General features: G+C 40.0%; 1 protein-coding gene across 1 annotated transcript in view; it reads right to left on the bottom strand.

Moving 5' to 3' along the window:
• LOC109913295 (peripheral-type benzodiazepine receptor-associated protein 1-like) overlaps window positions 1–19758 on the bottom strand; it is a 208984-nt gene that overhangs the window by 121333 nt on the left and 67893 nt on the right. Inside the window, 1 exon segment of the mRNA XM_048612371.1 lies at window positions 12126–12260. Coding sequence (XP_048468328.1) covers window positions 12126–12260 — 135 coding nt within the window.

Genomic DNA, 19758 nt, shown 5'->3' with positions numbered 1-19758 from the left:
TACAGTCTAAGTCCACATAACTGTCTTATCAGGTATCATCATTGCTAACAGTGCTGCTGCAATCTCCCCCTCATTTTCTGATCAGGAGACAGAATCCTACACAGGTTAAAATAGTCAGAGATTCTGTTAACAGATGTTTCTGGAGTTTTGTGTTAAATGTGTGGGGAGAGGTGGTGTTGCAGGAGGACACATCTCTCAATGTGAAGATGCTGCAAAAACAACAGCATATACAAATGCTTTTAACATAGAAAAACGTCTTAAGGCCCTTTACAGGGAAGTAATTTAGAAAAAAAAACCACATCAAGCCAAAGAAACAAATACCATAAGAGGTAACCAAATGCTGGTACACCGAGGTGGATTTTAAGAGGGGTTTTAATGAAAAAGAAATAATTGGGGATTGAAATGAATGAGTATCGGGAGAAAATTCAGAATGGGACTTAAATGGCTAGAAGCATGACTGTGATTGTTTACAGAATGTAGAACGTACAATATACAAATTAGAAGCAGGAGTAGACCACATAACCCCTCATACCTGCTCCTCCATATGATACAATCATGGCTTATCTGTTTATTCCACATTCCTGTCTATCCTTAATAATCTTTCAACCCCTTTATCATCAAGAATCTATCTATCTCTGCTTTAAAATTATTCAAGAACTCATGCTTCCAATGCTTTTTCAGGAAGTGTTACAAAGATTCACAAAGATCTGTGAGAAAAAGAAATGAATGTAGGAGGCAATCAGTTGTAAACAGAACGATCAAGGTGAGAAGCAACAAGATACGGACGTGACTGGGGTCAGTATTGGATTATAGATAGCATACCTTTAGCAGAGTTAGGCCAGAGAAAGAGAATGGGCGTGAGCATTATACAATAGCTACAGTGATAAAACCAAAACAAAATCTGTTATTTAGGATGAGTCTCAAAATCTTAATATGAGATTGATAGTTGGGTAGAGGTTGAACTAAGAGTGTCTCAGTTGAGGCTGGAGTAAGGACTGACCACAGGTGAGGCAGTAAGATTATTATATTATAATAATTATTATATTAAATTAATTAATATTAATTATTAATATCTGTACCACTTTCAACTGGCACATGAAGGTTTGCAGCCTGGTCAGTTTCAAAGAACCTTCAGTGCTTTCAGTGGCAGCTTGGGCGACCATGCAATGATTGTGGCACAGGCCTACGTTTCAGATTTACAAGTTGTAGGATAGTGACCAAATAACAATGTTAGAAACAGTCCACATTGCTCTTAAATCTAAATCCCAGAGGTAGATCCCTTATGACGGCTAACCAAATATATCTTTTTGGGAACTGCATAATCATTTCATTCTTTGAAAATACAGAAGAAGTAAGAATGAAAAGAAAGACAGCTAGCTCACATATTCACTGGAACCTTCATTTTCCCTATTCTAACTTTTCCGGTTTAATATTAAATTATGCTTTGAAGCCTCCTCCACATCGGTGATCCTGCTTCTGCCCTATTTGGGAAATGATTCCTAACATTTATCATCCAGTGCATGACAAAATTCATCCTGGTATTTAAATTACATTTAGTTTTCAATTTTATGAATATTTAAGATTTTAATATTTTAAAATAAGATTCATAATTTATTTTACCTAGACTGTTAATTATTCTTGTTTCAGGCAACCTAAGTCATCTTCTTTCTAGACTATGCAGCTTCTCTCCACACTAGGAATTATTTGAGTTGCTAATGGTAACCAGTCCTGCATATTGTATTGCAAGTATGGTTACACTATCCATGCTTATCAAAGCCAGTCACCTATATCAGTCAAACAGCATGAACCATTTGCAATTAGCATTTGGCCTCAAATACATTAAATGTGGCAATTAGTTTAGGCTGTTTGATCCACTGCAATTACCAACGTAATAAGAATCTGCTGATTTTTCCTCATGTCGCAGCAAATAAGCTCTTCCATAATTTCTGAATTTACGCTAATACATGGACTGCATTCATTTAAAACAATCCCAGTCAATACTGAGTCACAAAGAATTAGTGGTAGACTACAGTAACTAAATAGTAGTCATTTATTAAGCTCACATAATATTTAAAATCAAACCAAAACAATCCAGAAATCATTGTTTAGACCCTGAAGATCTTTTACAATGCCTCTAAAATTCTGTTGAGGTCTGCAAAGCTCATGTGTTATGAGGAAATTACACAGGATGATTGGATGGTACAATTCATGCAACCCAATAGCGAGGTCAATACTTAACAACAAGATAAAGTTCAGTACGTCAGGAAGCACATTCAACAATGAGTGAAGAAAAGGTGGTGACACAATGTGACTTATCCTGGTGTTAATGTGGACTATGAGATGCTGGAAGCTCCCATGTTAGTTGATAGAATATACCTGTTAGAATTACTCATGACTGAGCAGCACAAAATGGCCAATGGCTGCCGATGGCTAATGCAGCAGAACATGGCTAACAGTAGTTAGAGGGCTTGGGAAAATATTTGCTTAATGTAGTCTTCACAAGTAGAACAATAGTAGTCTGTAGACCCAAGGTCACTGAATGGAGATAGAATATGCAGCTGCTGTTGTTTACTCTTAGATAATAGATAAGAACATTTCACGCTACATTTAGTTACCGAATCTCTCTTGAATTATTTAATCAATCTGTTACAATACTAGGAGTAGGTTTTAGTTAAGATCCACATATATACAAAAAAAATCACTGAAAGCATTAGAGGAAAGGATTTAAACCGATTTCAGACAGTAAAAGCAGCCCCCATATCATCACATGGAGAGTCTGGTAACATCATGGAATCATGTAGGACTTAGGGTGGACCACAAGCCTGCCCATCTCTTTCTCATTTAGTGATGTGGTTAGCTTAATTGCTGAGGCAAGCTAGAATGGTATAAGATGCTGTACCAGAGATCCAATCACAAAGGGATAACTCAGCACTGCAGACCATTAGTTAAAAAGAAGGAGGTGGGGGTGTTATGTGCACTTTAAGCTTGAACTATATAAGTTAAGATATTCCAAAACATTTTGTGTGCATTATTACTCTGGAGAAATGGAGCAGTACTGAAAATAAAGCTGCAATAAAGGTTCAAAAACGAAGTTGCTGGAAAATCTCAGCAGGTCTAGCAACATCTGTGAAGGAGAAAACAGAGTTAATGTTTCGGGTCCAGTGACCCTTCCTCAGAAATGACAATAAAGGTTACCTGGAACCTACCACTGGACTTGGTCTCCCATTGGAAAATATGAGATCTAACAACTTGGTGTAGTCGGCAGGATCGCTGAATGAACCCAGATCCCTCTGTGGACTAGAGACCCATCTCAGCACCCATAGAGGTAAGGACTCCTCTATTACTAAAAGTCCTTGGTCAGTATTCTAAACTTGGAAGTTTCTCCCTTCATGTGATCCCAAATTCTCACAGGGTAGGCGGCTCGAGCTCCTTTAAATCAGACATCTATACACGGCAGAGTTGTAGCTAATTAAGCCCCCGGCTCAAGACCTATAACTATCACAATGGCAGACAATAAGAACAAAGACCTGCCAACAACTGTTAAGGGTGGGTGGGCCCCACCTGACATATCAGGGAGTGAAATTCTACAGAAACTAAAGGAATATATCAAACAACAATTTGATCTACCTAAAACCTGTGTGGAAATCAGACAAAAGTACAGTACCTCCATGGGACAATGGTCCCTGGTTGATATTAAAAGTGTCGGGGAGAATTGACCCATAAGAAAGAGAAAGAACGAGTACGGTGGTCCCTTGTCCTGATAGGGCAGCTGAGACAGAGACGTGAAATTATAACATGCTGTCAACATGACACAGAGTTAACCAGTATAAGAGAACAATTAAAAGTGGTGTGTGAAGAATTCAGACCGGCTAAAAGAGAAACCAAAAATAAAAATGAGAAGTTAGAGTCTAAAAATAACGTACTTAATAAACAACTGTGTAAACAACTGGAAAAACAGCCAGAGACTACAGGGAAATGTAACGGATTGTAGCCCAGATACCCCTGTTTAGACCAATTGGCCAAGCACCAATGGACGGCACAAAGGAGGAGGCCGGTTTAGACCTAGATTCGGACTCCTCTGGTGACTTAGAACAAGAGACCGAACATGGTTTGCTCCCCTGAAAAGTAAAAGGATGATAGTTAAAACAAAGGAGAAGGACAACAAGGATGATGGGGGCACCACCACCACTTACGCTTATAGAAAATATTACTACCATATGCCTGCAGACCCAGAAAAGATAGATAAATGGTCTAAAGAGATACCCGACGCTAAAAAGGGATGAATGAAAACACGGAAGCAATTGGAATGGCTGTAGGGTATTTACAATCTGCACCTGATACTGTCAGCACTGATGACTCTTAGGGAAGGAAAAAGATTGAGTAGGACAGTGTATGAAGGATTGGGTGAGGACGAACAAAATTTGGACAGGAGCTGGTTGCATCTGTCCCCCAAAGACAGGTTGGACGAACGTGAAAGCGAACGAGGATCCACTTGATTATTTCAAGGTTTAAGGTGACATGGTCAGATTACTCAGAATTTGACATTAGAAACCCAATAACCTGGATGACAGTAGTGTGGGACCATTAAAGGTGGCCTTCGTGCCAGGACTGAAGCCGGACTGACTAACATGTTGAAAGTAGCCCTGGGATGAGGAAGCTGCTTGAGGGCCATGGAAGCCACATGTTGGGCTGTAATGGCCACTGCAGGTTGGGTCCTTGAACAAAAAACTAACTGTCAAGTGTCCCCACATAGTACATGCTTTACTGTGAATGAATAGATTATCGCAAGTGACCGTGAACTCGCTGGACAGCAGCCTTAGAAGCCCTCAATTTCAACATTGTCTGAGCAAGTCCCATGAACCCCGCTAGCCCTATAATAATGGCCATGACAGCAGAGGAAGAATTAGATTGGTGGCCTGAGGGATCCCTCACCCATTTTTTAGTGGATGGAAATAAGAAGTTAATTGACCAAATAGTTAAAGCTAATTGGAAACCCACAAAGCCACCTAGTTAGCAAAGACAGTGGTAAAAAGTTCAAATATAGGGCCTGAAAAAAATTGATTAGCACTTTCAGCTCATGTAGAATTAAGAGAGAAAGTCTTTGGTTAGCGGCTATGTATCACAACAGAGATTTATGGAGGTAAACTTTGCTCATTGTGCCTGTGTGCTATATAACTGCTCATTCTGGATGTGCAACTACTGTACATCTCATTCTCCTTACGAGCAAGGAATAAACAAAAAGCTAAAAACTGAGATAAGAAGAAACTTAGAAAATATTGGTAAGTGAGCAAGAGAGAGGAAGATGGAGGCCAGTTTTCTGTGCAGTGTTCCCCGAACAAAGTGGTTCTTTGTGGTCTGGTTTGAATGCACCTTTGTTCGTTGATTGTTAAATGTTGTCTTATGTAATATTTGTGTTTTCGTTCCTGGAGCTTGAGATCTGGGAACACTTTGAAATTAGTTTGCAGTTTGGGAATATATAGTGATTTCAAAGTATGCAGTGCACCTGTATCAGTGTGGAACATGTTTGGTTAATGTAATGTCCTTTTAAGGAACTATCAGTGGTTGTGTAAAGTAAAAAACCTGCAATGAAATGTTGGTTTAAAAATTTTGTTTGTAAAGCTAGGTAAAAATTTACCTCTGGGAATTGGCTACAGTTAATTAATGTTAATTGAAGAAGTAAAAATTAAGTCAAAAGATATAACTTATTCACTCTTTCCTCAAATTAGTGTGCCATCTGTGTTGTGTTTCGATTGAGGAAAGAGTTTTGGATAAATTTTCATTGCAGAAATTTTTTGTTGAAATTATCACATTTGGAATTTCATTTTTTAGACACAGTGAACTTCCAAATATTGTTTTAACATATGAGTGAATCTTTAATTCCAGATTATAAGATTTGCTCATTGTAAATGTACTTTGATGTAGAAGTATCCAAATAATAGAGAAATTGGAATTTTGGAAATACAGTTCTCTTTGAACAAAATTATCTGATGATATGTTCTGATATCTGAGAAAACTGACAAGAGGAATTAAGAAAAGAGAGTACAATCTAACAAAGGAAGTAGGCTTTTCCTTTGTTAATTATAACACACTTATTTCCTTACAGGAGGAAGAGAGGCTGTTGAGTTTTCACCCCACCCCTTTAAACCAGCAGTGAACCACTGCTAATTAATCCAAGTGGAATGGATGGATGCTATTTTGTTTTTCAGAGAATTGAAGATACTGAGGGCTTTCACCGATGGCTATGAACTTCTGAACCCGTCTCCAGACTTTCAGCGTTGCAACACAGGGATGGATGAGACATCCTCAACCCATCCATCCATTCATTAACAACACATCTCAGTAGTTGGAGAACTACTGTGAAAACATTAAATGTGTTGAGTATCAGGAATCTTAAGCCTGAGTACACTTAAGCATATCATCACAAAAATTATATTTAAACTCACAAGCCCTGGTATTCTAAAACATTTAAAGGGAATAGTTATCTGAAAATATAAAATGATTCTGGAAAATGATAAAGTGCATGCACAGAATCTCAGTGTTTCAATGCATAAAAAATTGTTAGTGACTCTGAGGGAGTAAACAGAATTTTGAATTTGGACAAATTTACACAGTTATACATCAAACATCCAGAATGAGTTATCAAGTAACTTTAAAAAATGTGGGTCACTTTAGAGAAAGAATGAAAAAAGTGTGTTTTGCCTGAATCAAACAGAAATGTTTACAGGACTGAAGATGAGGGAAGGGAATGAGCATGAATGTGTGAGAGAGGTCAATGACAGAAAAAGTAGCAGGACTGCTGAGGCAACCATTCTTGCACAGAAAGCCGATCTCGTATTTGTAGCTACATACTTGCATGCTTAGTGATTCGCTTAAGGGAGAATCAAAGGGGGATTGTTAGGACTACCCATGATTGAGCAGCGCAAAATGGCCAATGGCTGCCCATGGCTAATGCAGCAGAACATGGCTGACAGTAGTTAGAGAGCTTGGGAAAATATTTGCTTAATGTAGTCTTCACAAGTAGAACAATAGTAGCTCTGTAGACTCAAGATCACCAAACTGAGATAGAAATATGCAGCTGCAGTTGTTTATACATTAGACATAGGTAAGAACATTTCACGCAACATCTAATTTGTGAATCTGTCTTGAATTATTTAATCAATCTATTACAATACTAGGAGTAGGTTTTAGTTAAGATCCTTCAGATAATCATAGATGTAGATTCCGAAGTAGTTATAGATGCACCTATACACAAAAAAGACACGAAGAGCATTAGAGGAAAGGATTTAAACTGATCTCAGACAGTAAAAGCAGTCCCCATATCATTACATGGAGAGTCTGGTAACATCATGAAATCATAAAGGACCAGGGGTGGACCATAAGCCTGCCCATCTCTTTGTCACTTAGTGATACGGTTAGCCTAATTGAAAATACATTGAAATTGCTGAGGCGGCAGTGCTTCCTTCAGGTTAAGGACTATCAACAGTTAAACTGCATACGCGACAGCAAGTAAATTGCTGAAGCAAGCTTGAACAGTATAAGATGCTGTACCAGAGATCCAATCACAAAGGGATAACTCAGCGCTGCTGACCAATAGGAAACAAAGGCAGTTGGTGGGGGAGGGTGCGCATGTGCGCTCTAAGCTTAAACTATCTAAGTTAAGACATTTCAAAACTTTTTGTGTCTGTTATTTACTCCACACTTATTCCCCTGAACAGTACAGTTATTTCTCCTATAACGCAATAGTTGCATTCTTGTGTGATCTCGTACCATAGAAAATCGCTATAGAAAATAGCTTTACCTGTACAACAGAAAGTTTGCGTTATCCAAACAGCATCCACTATTCATCAAGTTTGTTACAGCCAATTTGCATTAACAAAACATGCAATATAGAAGAAATAACTGTATCTGTGTAGTTCAGCTGTCTTCCTGCAGTGTAACTAACTGCAGCATTCATAAAATGGAGCTGCTTCTCTTCCTCTCAATCCCTTCTCCCTACCTGTAATGTCTCAATTCCTCCAATCCCCAAACAGTCCTGACTGATCTATTGAAATCATAGAAATAAGCCACTCCTCAATTGCAGGACAGAATTCAATGTTGCCAACATTTTGAAACAGCCACACGTAGTACCAATGTAACTGATTACAGCATGAAGGTTACATTCTCACAGAATGCTGGAAATGGATTTCATCAAATCTCCCCTTACAAGGAGGCAAGATTCGTCACAGTTAAGATTCTTTACAATGGCTTTGGAAATAGGAAAGTTCTTGTAATAAACATCTAACAAATAATTCACATACATTTTTACATAATCTTTTCAAGGTCAAACACACGCAGTGAAGATGCATCAAAATTTTCTTTAGAACTATCGTAAGGAGCTTATACTTCAATTTTGTATTGTAGGTATGCAACCATTCTGGTGTAACTGCAAACCAATACTCAAGTGGGCACTGCTCTTCCCGTTAATCATACTATATGATACAAATGAGCTTACCACAGGTTTCTCAACATAAATACAGAAGAACTTGTGGTTTTTTCCCTACTTTTCCCCTCTATTGATAGAAATGTACATTCAGTGGACCCTTAAGTTTTCATTAGAAAACATGTCTTTCAGATTAACAACCATCTTCAAACTTATCCTTCTCCTTGGTAAAATTTGTTACTTCAGATGAACATATAAACATATAAAATTGGAGTAGAAGTAGGCCATTCAGCCCTGCCAACCTGCTCCCATACATTAAAATCGAGGTTGATCTTTCATGTTTCGAATTGCACATTCTCATCTGCCCCTCAATAACCTTTGGTTCTCCTGCCTGTCGGGAATCTATCTACCTCCTGCTTAAAATTATTGCTGCTCTTGCCTTGAAACTCCCACCCAGGAGCCACTCCTTCATAAATTACCTCAGTGACAGCTCCCATTCTTGTTGATCACCTACTGTTCATGGGTCTATACTCCCTGGATCCCAGAAATCCACTCTAGTACTCACTGAGAAGAAAACCTCTAGCTCTTCACCACAGAAAGCTTCATCAAGACAGTCTACCTCAGGGTTCTAACATTTTCCCATTACAGACATAAGCTAATCACCTTATTTTTCCTCTTTTACACCTCCTTCCCTTCTTCAATAAGGGGATTATACTTTTATAATGAAACAATGAACTGTTGATGCTAGAGATTTAAAGCAAAAACAGAAATGGTTGGAGAAACTCAGCAAGTCTGGCAGCATCTGTGGGGAGAAAGCAGAGTTAATGTTTCAAGTCCAGTGGTTCAGAACTAATAGCAGCCGTATTTATTTATTAAGTAGTATTTATGCTGAAGATGGGGTTGAGATTTTGTAGTGAGTTGTAGGTGGTGGTGTTGACAGGTGAGCAGATAGGTGAAGACAGAGTCCAGGCTGAGTGAGATTTGGAAGTGGTAGGCAGACAAGGGGATTGTTGATAGTATTCATTAGTCCATACACGTTCAGGAGATCAAGAGGTAGAAGCTGAATCAGCTGAAAAAGCATATAATTGCTTTAGCTGTGGCTCAGGTGATAGCACACCTATCTCAGAAACACAAGATTTCAGGTTCAAAATCCATTCCACAGCTTGGGCACAAAAATTAAGGCTAATATTCCAGTGTAATACTGAGGAAGCACTGCACTGTCTGAAGTGCATGTTATAAATACAGAGTTAAACTGAGGTTTATCTGCCTATTTAAGTGGACATAGTAGACGAGTAGGTGAGTTATCTTGATGTTCTAGTCAATGCTTACCCCTCAATCAATACTCTAAAGAACAGGTTATCTGGATTGGTCACATTGCTATTTGTAGAAATTTGCTATTTGCAAATATGTTGCCATATTTCCAATATTATAACATTGAATACACTTCAAGATGTATTTATTCAGCTGTAAGGTACTTTGAGATATCCAGTAGTCATGAAAAGTGCTACGTTAGTGCAAGTTTTTCTTTTCTTTAATTCATCTCTGGCCACAGGGAAAGTGCCAGAGGACTGGAGGACAAATAATGTGGTTCCACTTTTCAAGAATGGTGTTAGAGATAAACTAAAGAATTACAGACCAATGAGTCTCAGATCAGTGGTAGGGAAAGAACTGAGGAAAATTCTAAAGGAAAAAATTATTCAGCACTTGGAGAGGCAAAGTTTGATCAAGGATAGTCAACATGACTTTGTCAGAGGGGAATCATGCCTAACAAAGGTGAGTGAATTTTTTGAGGCAGTGACGAAGTGTGTAGATGAGGGAAATATATTTGATGTAGTTTTTATGGGTTACAGCAAGGTTTTTGACAAGGTCCCACTTGAAAGACTGATAAAGAAGGTTAAAGTTCATGGGATACAGGGTAACTTGGCAAATTGAATCAAAAATTAGCTTAATGATAGGAATTAGAGGGTGGTGGTAGAAGGCTGTTGTTATGAGTGGAGGCCAGTGTCCAGTGGCACACCACAGAGATCAGCACTGGGTCCCTTATTGTTTGTGATAAACATAAACGATGTAGATGAGAATGTGGGGGTCATGATAAGTAAGTTTCAGGACAACACAAAGATTGGCCGGGTGGTTGACAGCAAGATGAAGATATTAGAATTCAGGAGGACATGGACAGATTGATCAGATGGGCAGATCAGTGGCAGATGGAACTTAATCCTGATAAATGTGAGCTGATGCTTTTTGGAAGAAGTAACAAGACAAGGGAGTACTCCATGAATGATGGGACATTAGGAAGCTCAGCAGAACAGAGGGATCTTGGAGTCCTTGTCCATAGATCCCAGAGGTGACAGGGCAGATTAATAGGACAGTTAAATAGGCAAATGAGACACTTGCCTTTATCAGTCATGGCACACATTATAAGAGCACAGAGGTTAGGTGGAACTGTACAGGACTTAGTTAGGCCAAAGCTCAAGTACTGTGTGCAGTTCTGGTCACTGCACTTTTTGAAGGATATGGTTGCATCAGTAGGGGGATGCAGAGGAGATTCATCAGGATGTTGTCTGAGATGGAATGGTTTAGCTATGAAGAGAGACTGGATAAGCTTAAATTGTTTTCTTTAAAGCACAGAAAGCTGAGAATGGTTCAGATTGAAGTATATAAGATTATGAGGGATATGGACAGTGTGGATGGAAAACAACTCTTCCCCTTAGTTGAAGGGTCAATAACAAGTATCATAATTTTAAAGTGAAAGGCAAGAGGTTTTAAGGGGATTTGAGGAACACATTTTTCACCTAGAGGGTGGTGGGGATCTGGAATGTACTGTCTGGAAGACTAGTCAAGGCAGGAAACCCCACAATCTTTAAAAAGTACTTGGATGAGCATTTTAAATATCATAACTTTCAAGGCTATGGGCCAAGTCCTGGAAACTGGGACTAGTGTAGGTTTAGAGTAGTTTTCACCAGTGTAGAATCGATGGGCCAAAGGGCCTCCTCTATACTGTATGATTCTATGTTCCTGGGAAAGCCTTACTGTATATGGATTGAACTGTCCAGTTTCAGTCATCCACATAGAAAAAAGATACCACAAATGCTGGAGGTCTGTGACAAAAACAGGAAGTGTTGGTCTAGTAGCATCTGTGGTGAAAGAATTACAGTGATCATTTCGGTTTAATGACCCTTCTCCAGAAATGTTAATTCTGATTTTCTCTCCACAGATGCTGCCAGACCTGTTGAACTTCTCCAGCACTTTCTGCTTCTATTTCTGTTGTCAACTTCTTAATCCCACAAACAAAATCTCTCCACTTCACATTGGATTCTGATGCGCCCTACTTTGCTAACCATCTGTCTTTGGACTGAAGGAGTCTGAAGCTCTCTGTGCACTTACTTGTTCCTGTTTCAGTCTATCCTGACTGTATAAGACCCATATCCCATGTCTCATGTCACTAACTGCGTTCAGGTTAAAAAATAAGCAGGAGAAGCAAGTGGAGTAGAATTTGAGTATTGAATTTCCCAGGTCAGATAACAAAATAGGACTCAGCCAAGAACAGGTGAATTCACTCCCCTGGGATGAGCTACATGATTTCCCGGTATAATCACAGATCTAAGGAGACCAACCTGTAGCTGTGGAAACAGGGAGCAATTGATAATATTTTTTCACATGGGGGATTTATTGAAATAAGGCTATGCTGTACAAATATTTTACTCACAGGCCCAAGGTTATGCTGGTGGGAAGGTTCTCGCAGAGACACCACAGCTAACTGTCTCTGTAGCCGCAGCACTTCCTTCTGAGACTCTCTCAGTACCCGCTCAAAGTCACTTTGTTTCAACCTATCAGGAGCCTCCTGTGCGTAGATAAGAACAGAACAGGTGCAATGATTTATTGCAGGGATTTAAATTCTGAAATATGAAAGCAGATAAGATTAAAGTATGAATAAATGAGAATAGCAATTTTTAGATTACAAGATGATAATATGATCTATCTTTCAAAGGATTCACAAATAAATCTATAATAAAAGAGTACCCAAAATAGTCAGATTGAATACTCCAGTCAGCTAGGACAAATTGGTGTCAGTTCTCTACTTTTGTTACGCACTTTTAGCTTAAAACACTTTAAACCTTGTACATTGCAGCCTAGTGGTGTGGCCACAATACAAACAGAATGAGTGACAATGCTTCCTCTTGCCTTATAACTAGGTAATTATATTGAAAGTGCTTTCAAGAATCATATGGGCAGATAACAGTTTGTAATGAGTTTAACAACAAAAAAATTTGAATGAGCTGACACCCATCAGACTGAGACTTAGGAACTACCATATCAATAATGACACTTCTTTTCAAGAGAAGCAGTATCGGGAGCAAGGGCATGTTTATGAAATGATTTTGACGCAAATTAAACACAAAACTTTAGGCATAAATTTTGCATTTGACATATCTTTGCTACAGCCTAACTTAAATTGGACGCATTCAGTAGCAAAGTATAATGCCAAGTAACTACTTAATATGGGCACAAGCAAGAGAATACCCAAAATAATTGAATTTCAGGACTGATAAGCAATGAGGCGCAAACGACTTAGCAGAACATGCACAAGGAATCATATGTAAATCTGCCCCTTAAAGGCTACCACCTTGTCAGGAAATTTTATGAACTAGACATCTGCAGATATTCACATGCCACATTTCCACCCACCTGGTTCACTGTGAATAGCTGGCATGTCCACGCCGTACATGCAAGATGACAGATCTTGTGATCCATTAACTAATGTATACAAGTGAGGTCAGTTGAGCTAACAGACCCAAGGAGTTTAATGATTCCAACATAAAGTGCCAAATCAGCATCCTTCAATATCATAGGCTTGATGCAAATATGCAGGAAATGTTGAAGGTGTCAGATAGGTTTGAGGAAGAGGTTAAAAGAGCAAACTTGATACAAGACACTAGAAACAGATGCTTGGATTACAAAAGCAAAGAAAGTTTATGAAACACTGGTTATGTGTTGTGTACAATTTTGGCCATCCCACTTTAGAAAGGTCACAAAGACTTTCGAGAGACTACAAAAAAGATTTACAAGAACAATTTTGGAAATGATTCCAGTAAATTCATACATTGGTTAAATTTGAAATGTTGTTTTTAGAACAGATAAGGTTAAGATGTTTAATAGAATTGTTCAAAATCAAGAGAGGTCTATGCAAGAGCAACTAGAGAGAAACTGTTCCCATTCCTGGGAGGGTCAAGAACTAGAATACACAGATTTAGGGTGATGAGCAGAAGTAGCAAAGCTAACTTGAGAACAGATCCTTTTTAATGCAGCAAGTGGTTACGATCTGTAAGTGCGGAAACAGATTTAATCATGGCTTTTAAAAGGTAATTAAGTAAGCACTTGAAGAGAAAAAATTGGAAAGCTTGAGGAAATGGGATGGGCACTGGGACTAGCTAAGTTGCTTTAGCAGAAACCTGGCTTGGGTTCAAATGGCTTATTTCGGAATTATAACTGTTTTGCAATTCTATTAATGAGAAAGCTTTTCAGGAGTTGGTATCCTGCTGAAAATTTGCAAATTTTAAGAGGAAATAGAAATGAACAATTTTATGGTGTCCTTTTAACCATTAGGAAACTGGAGTTCAATAAAGCTGGTATGAGAAGTGGAAAACTGACTTTTTCCTAATTAATTACACATCACATCCATAAAAGGGGTTACATGTCTAGCTGCAACTTCTATCTCGAGCTAGAGAGAGAACTGTTCCCTTTTTACATACAATACACGTCAATTGTACAGATTGATAGTCCCTCATAGCAAACACTCTGCAGCTGTTCTCAGCTCCAACAGCTTCCTTTAACCCCAATTTGCCGAGTTGTAACTTCAAGTGACCATCTCTGAGAACTTCCCTCAATTTTCGGAGGGTTTCTTAAATCTACCACATTAGTGAAGCCTTTTTCAAAGATTCTTGTACCATGGCTGTGCCAGGACAAATCTCCCAGAATCTTTAGATAAGTGCAGGATACATCTCTTCAATGAGAAACGATCTCACCCTCCTAATTCAATTATGATAGACTGCAAAGTCAAGCACCCTCTTGTCTCTGCTGGCTGCTTAGAACTGCTTTCTGTCTGAGATATTTATGGACTTTTAGGAAGCCTGTAACCTGGTTTCAAAAATAGCTTCCACTTCTCTCTTTCCTCTGGCAATGTGAAACACATTAGCCTTGTATTTAGGTGGAAATGCTAATTAGTTATCTAGATCCCAAATCCCTTTCATCTTAGAAGTACTTAGACAGTTTATAGCACAACTGTTTCCAACCCGAAATTTTTCTGGCCATTTGAGAGACTCGCGAGACTATCTATTGTAAATTCAGAGATTTACCTCATTGATTCCAATTCTAAATACCTTGCACATTCTTCTCAGGAAAACAATCTCAGCTTTCCTTTGATCACTAGCAATCAAACCACACAGTCTTACAGTCAAGCTAATTGCAGAACAGCTCACATGAACCCCATGTATTATCTTTATTTATAATATGCAATCTGAAAAGATAACAATCCTTTACTCCTCACAACTCAAATAAGATGAAGACAGACAAAAGGAGTAGATCAGAAGAGAATGAGAGGTGCAGGGCAGGGGATTGTGAACAAGGTACAAATTAGGGGAAGACCTGCCAAGACCTGAGGCAGAGTATGAAAGGCTAAGGTGCTAGGTGAGAGAATAGATCGACAGTCTCAGGCCAGGAACAAAGCCAATTCAAGGGGAAAGGAAAGGGGGAATTGGCCAGCAGTGATTGGGGTGGAAAATGATGCTGCCCATACTACATCTGACCCCTTTAGTTCCCCACTCTGCCAAGCTCCACTTGCAAACCCCAAACCTCCCTTACATTGTTGGACCTCATAATAAGTACCCCCCGAAAATTAAGCAAAACTTTCAATGAATCTTGGCTGTGACACTGGGCTTCACAGCATATGTCCAATGCATAGGAATAGCAATAGGCCATTCAGCCCTTCAATCTTACTCTGCCACTCACGGCTGATCATCTACTTTCATGCAGGAATGCAGCATTACCTCCTATATACCTTGATGCCATTCGTAATCTATCGATTCTTGTTTTGAACATGCTCAATGATTTGGTTCCAGAGCCTTGGGATACAGAATTTCAAAGATTCACCACCCTTTTAATTCATATTCCTCATCATCTAAGTATTAAATCCTTATCTTTTATCCTGGTTTTGCATTCAACAGCCATGGAAAACTTCTTATCTACAACCATCCTGTCATGCCCTGTAAGAATTTAGTAAGATTCATTAAGGTCATCCCTTATTCTTCAAATCCCTCAGGAATACAGACACAGTTTCCTCAATTTCTCCTCATAAGACAATCTTAATGCCCCAGAGACTAATCTGATGAATCTCCATTGCAATCGTTATAAGACAAGCATAGCCTTTATTAGATCAGGAGCCAAAACTGTACATAGTACTCCAGGTGAGGCTTCACCTGAAAGCATGTGAGGCCCTGGATATTAGAAGATAACATGAGGTGTAGGATAATGAGAGAGAATGTGAGATACAATGTAAGGTTGAGAAAATGTGATGCGAGGTGCGAGGGAAAAGAATACAGGGCGCATGACAATGAGAAGATGTGAGACATGGGATAATGAGAGAGAAAATGTGAGGTAGAAAGAATGAAAGAGAATAAGAGGTACAGTATAATGGGAAATGTGAAGTACAGGATAATGAGAGAGAAGACAAGGTACAGAATAACAGAAGGAATGTGAGGTGCAGGATACAAGGAGAGAATATTGAGGTACTTTAGTACAAGATAATGAGAGACAATGTGAGGTACAGAATAAGGGGAATGAATGTGAGGTGTCAGCAGGAAAGATTACAATAGCAAAGCGGCAAACAGCAAGAAAGGAAACAAAAATGCAGCATGAACAAAGCATTTAGAAATGAGCTACATGAATGTACCAGTATGATAATCAGTACATCCTAACTTCCTGAGAACAATGTCTGAGGAACTTCTCTCATAACATACAAATATAACTCCTCCTCCCAGCAGATAAAAGCCTGGTTTTTGAATCAAGAGAAAAATTGGCAGAAGGAAGAACTTAAATACAGAAAGGCAAAAAGATAACTAGACAATAGAAACAGCAGAAGGAAATTAGAGAACACAACAAGGAATGAACAGAAAAAAAAAGATGAAGTAATGTAATAAAACAAAAATTGTTTGAATTTATGTACTTTTGAAACAGTAATTTAAGGATATATTAGCATTAGGTAACTTAAAATCAGTTGTTTAAAGCTTTGAATTGCAAACCTTTCCATCTTTTGAGAATTGTGTATTTATTCCTTTATAAATGGTTGGGGTGGTTATCTTTTGAATGTCATTGAGAAATTCTGCTTAATAGTACGATAGTGATGAACTATCCATGCTAATCAATATTGCTGTACTTCTCCTATTGTCTAGATATATTTTAATGGGAGTTTAATAAATCATAGAGTCATAGAGTTGTACAGCACGGAAACAGAACCTTCAGACCAAGTCTTCCATGCCGAACAGATATCCTAAATTAATCAAGTCCCATTTGCCAGCATTTGGCCCATATCCCTCTAAACCCTTCCTATTCATATCTATCCAGATGCCTTTTAAATGTTGTAATTGTACCAGCCTCCACCACTTCCTCTGGCAGCTCATTCCATATACACATCACCCTCAGCGTGAAAAAGTTGCTTCTTAGCTCCCTTTTAAATCTTTCACATTTCACCTCAAACCTATACCCTCTAATTTTGGACTCCCTTACCCTGGGAAAAAGATCTTGGCTATTCACCCTACCCAGGCCCCTCATGATTTTATAAACTTGTGTAAGGTCACCGCTCAGCCTCTAACGCTCCAGGAAAAATAGCCCCAGCCTATCCAGCCTCTCCCTATAGCTCAAACCCTCCAACTCTGGAAACATTTTTATAAACCTTTACTGTAAACTTTCAGGTTTGACAACAATTTTCCTACATCAGAAAAACCAGAATTGAATGCAGTATTCCAAAACTGGCCTAACCAATGTCCTGTACAGCCACAACATGACCTCCCAATTCCTATACTCGATGCACAAACCAATAAAGGCAAGTGTACCAAAAGGCTTCTTCACTACCCTGTCTACTTGTGACTCCAATTTCAAGGCACTATGAACCTCCACCCCACAGTCCCTGTGTTTGGCAACACTCCCCAAGATCCTACCATTAGGTGTATAAGTCCTGCCCTGATTTGTCCTACCAAAATGCAACACCAAACAGCAAATTTGGAAGAAGGGATCTCAGTTGACTTTCCCCTTCTGAATACACAATTCTAAGGCCAATAACAAAGCTTTGTCACTTATATCAACTCAACTTGACACATTTCAATTCTGTAATTGTTCCGTTCACCCAGATGTCAGTCATGGCTTAGTTAGTCTCACTGTCACCTTCTGAGCCAAAGTATCATGGACCGGAGCCCCACTCTACACATGAGCACATAAACCAGGCTAACAATCCCATCACTAACTGGGAAACATTGAACTATTGCAGGTGCTGTCTTTCAGACGAAATGTTAAAACAAAGCCTCCTCTACCAGCTCAAAATGACACAAATCATCCCTTGGCCACGACTGGATGGGAAACAGGAGCGTTCTTTCTAGGGTCCTAGCCAATGCATATCCCTCAACCAATATTATTACAAACAGATGAACTGATCATTATTACTTTGTTATTTATGAGATTATGCCCTATTTCCCTTACCACAATATTGAAAAATACCTGAGATAGTAGGAACTGCAGATGCTGGAGAATCCAAGACAACAAGGTGCAGAGCTGGATGAACACAGCAGGCCAAGCAGCATCATAGGAGCAGAAAGGCTGACGTTTCGGGCCTAGACCCTTCATCAGAAATGGGGGAGGGGAAGGGGGCTCTGAAATAAATAGAGAGAGGGGGAGGCAATGATAGAAGGTGAATAGAGGAGCAGATAGGTGGAGAGAAGACGGACAGGTCAAGGAGGCGGGGATGGAGCCAGTAAAGGTGAGTGTAGGTAGGGAGTTGGGATGGGGGTTGGTCAGTTGGGAGGAAGGGGCGGGTAGGTGGGAGGGAAGACGGACAGGTCAAGGAGGCGGGGGATGAGGCTAGTAGGTAGGAAGTGGGGGTGGGGGTTGGTCAGTGAGGTGGGAGGACCGGACAGGTGGGAGAAAAGACAGACAGGTCAAGGAGGCGGGGACGAGCTGGGCTGGTCTTGGGATGAGGTCGGGGGTGAGGAGATTTTAAAGCTTGTGAAGTCCACATTGAGATCATTGGGCTGCAGGGTTCCCAAGCGGAATATGAGATGCTGTTCCTCCAGCCTTCGGGTGGCATCGTTGTGGCACTGGAGGAGGCACAGGATGGACATGTTGTCCAAGGCGTGGGAGGGGGAGTTGAAGTGGTTCGTGACTGGGAGGTGTTGTCGTTTGTCATGAAACGAGCGTAGGTGCTCCACAAAGCAGTCTCCAAGCCTCAGCTTGGTTTCCCCGATGTACAGGAGGCCACATCGGGAACAGCTGATACAATATACCACATTAGCAGATGTGCAGGTGAACATCTGTCTAATGTGAAAGGTTTTTTTGGGGCCTGGGATAGGGATAAGGGGGGAGGTGTAGGGGCAGGTGTAGCACTTCCTGGGGTTGCAGGGAAAAGTGCCAGGGGTGGTGGGGCTAGTGGGGAGTGTGGAGCGGATGAGGGAGTCACGGAGAGAGCGGTCCCTCTGGGAGGCAGAAAAGGTTGGGGAGGGAAAAATGTCCTTGGTAGTGGGGTCAGATTGCATGTGGTGGAAGTGGCGGAGGATGACGCTTTGAATCCAGAGGTTGATGGGGTGATACATGAGGACGAGGGGAATTCTGTCTTTGTTTTTATTGCGGGGAGGGGATGTGAGGAGTGAGTTGTGGGAAACGCGAGAGATGCGGTCGAGAGCATTTTCAACCACTGTGGAGGGGAAATTGCAGTTCTTGAAAAACGAGGACATCTGGGATGTCCGGGAGTGGAATGACTCATCTTGGGAGCAGATGCAGCGGAGGTGAAGGAATTGGGAATAGGGGATGGCATTCTTGCAGGAGGGTGGGTGAGAGGAGGTGTATTCTAGGTAGCTGTGGGAGTCGGTAGACTTGAAATAGATATCAGTTGCCAGGTGGTTACCAAAGATGGAAACAGAGAGGTCCAAGAAGGAGAGAGAGGTATCAGAGATGGTCCAGGTGAACTTAAGGTTGGGGTGGAAGGTGTTAGTAAAGTCTCATGGGATCTGGGTGAGCTGACTAGATGGTAACATAGGTTTGACAAAGTCAAACGTCACACAACACCAGGTTATAGTCCAACA

The sequence above is a fragment of the Rhincodon typus genome, chromosome 26 (assembly GCF_021869965.1).
Source record: "Rhincodon typus isolate 14 chromosome 26, sRhiTyp1.1, whole genome shotgun sequence".
Classification (NCBI taxonomy): domain Eukaryota; kingdom Metazoa; phylum Chordata; class Chondrichthyes; order Orectolobiformes; family Rhincodontidae; genus Rhincodon; species Rhincodon typus.
Note: the sequence above shows the minus strand (reverse complement) of the source record. Positions and strands in the feature narration are given on the sequence as shown.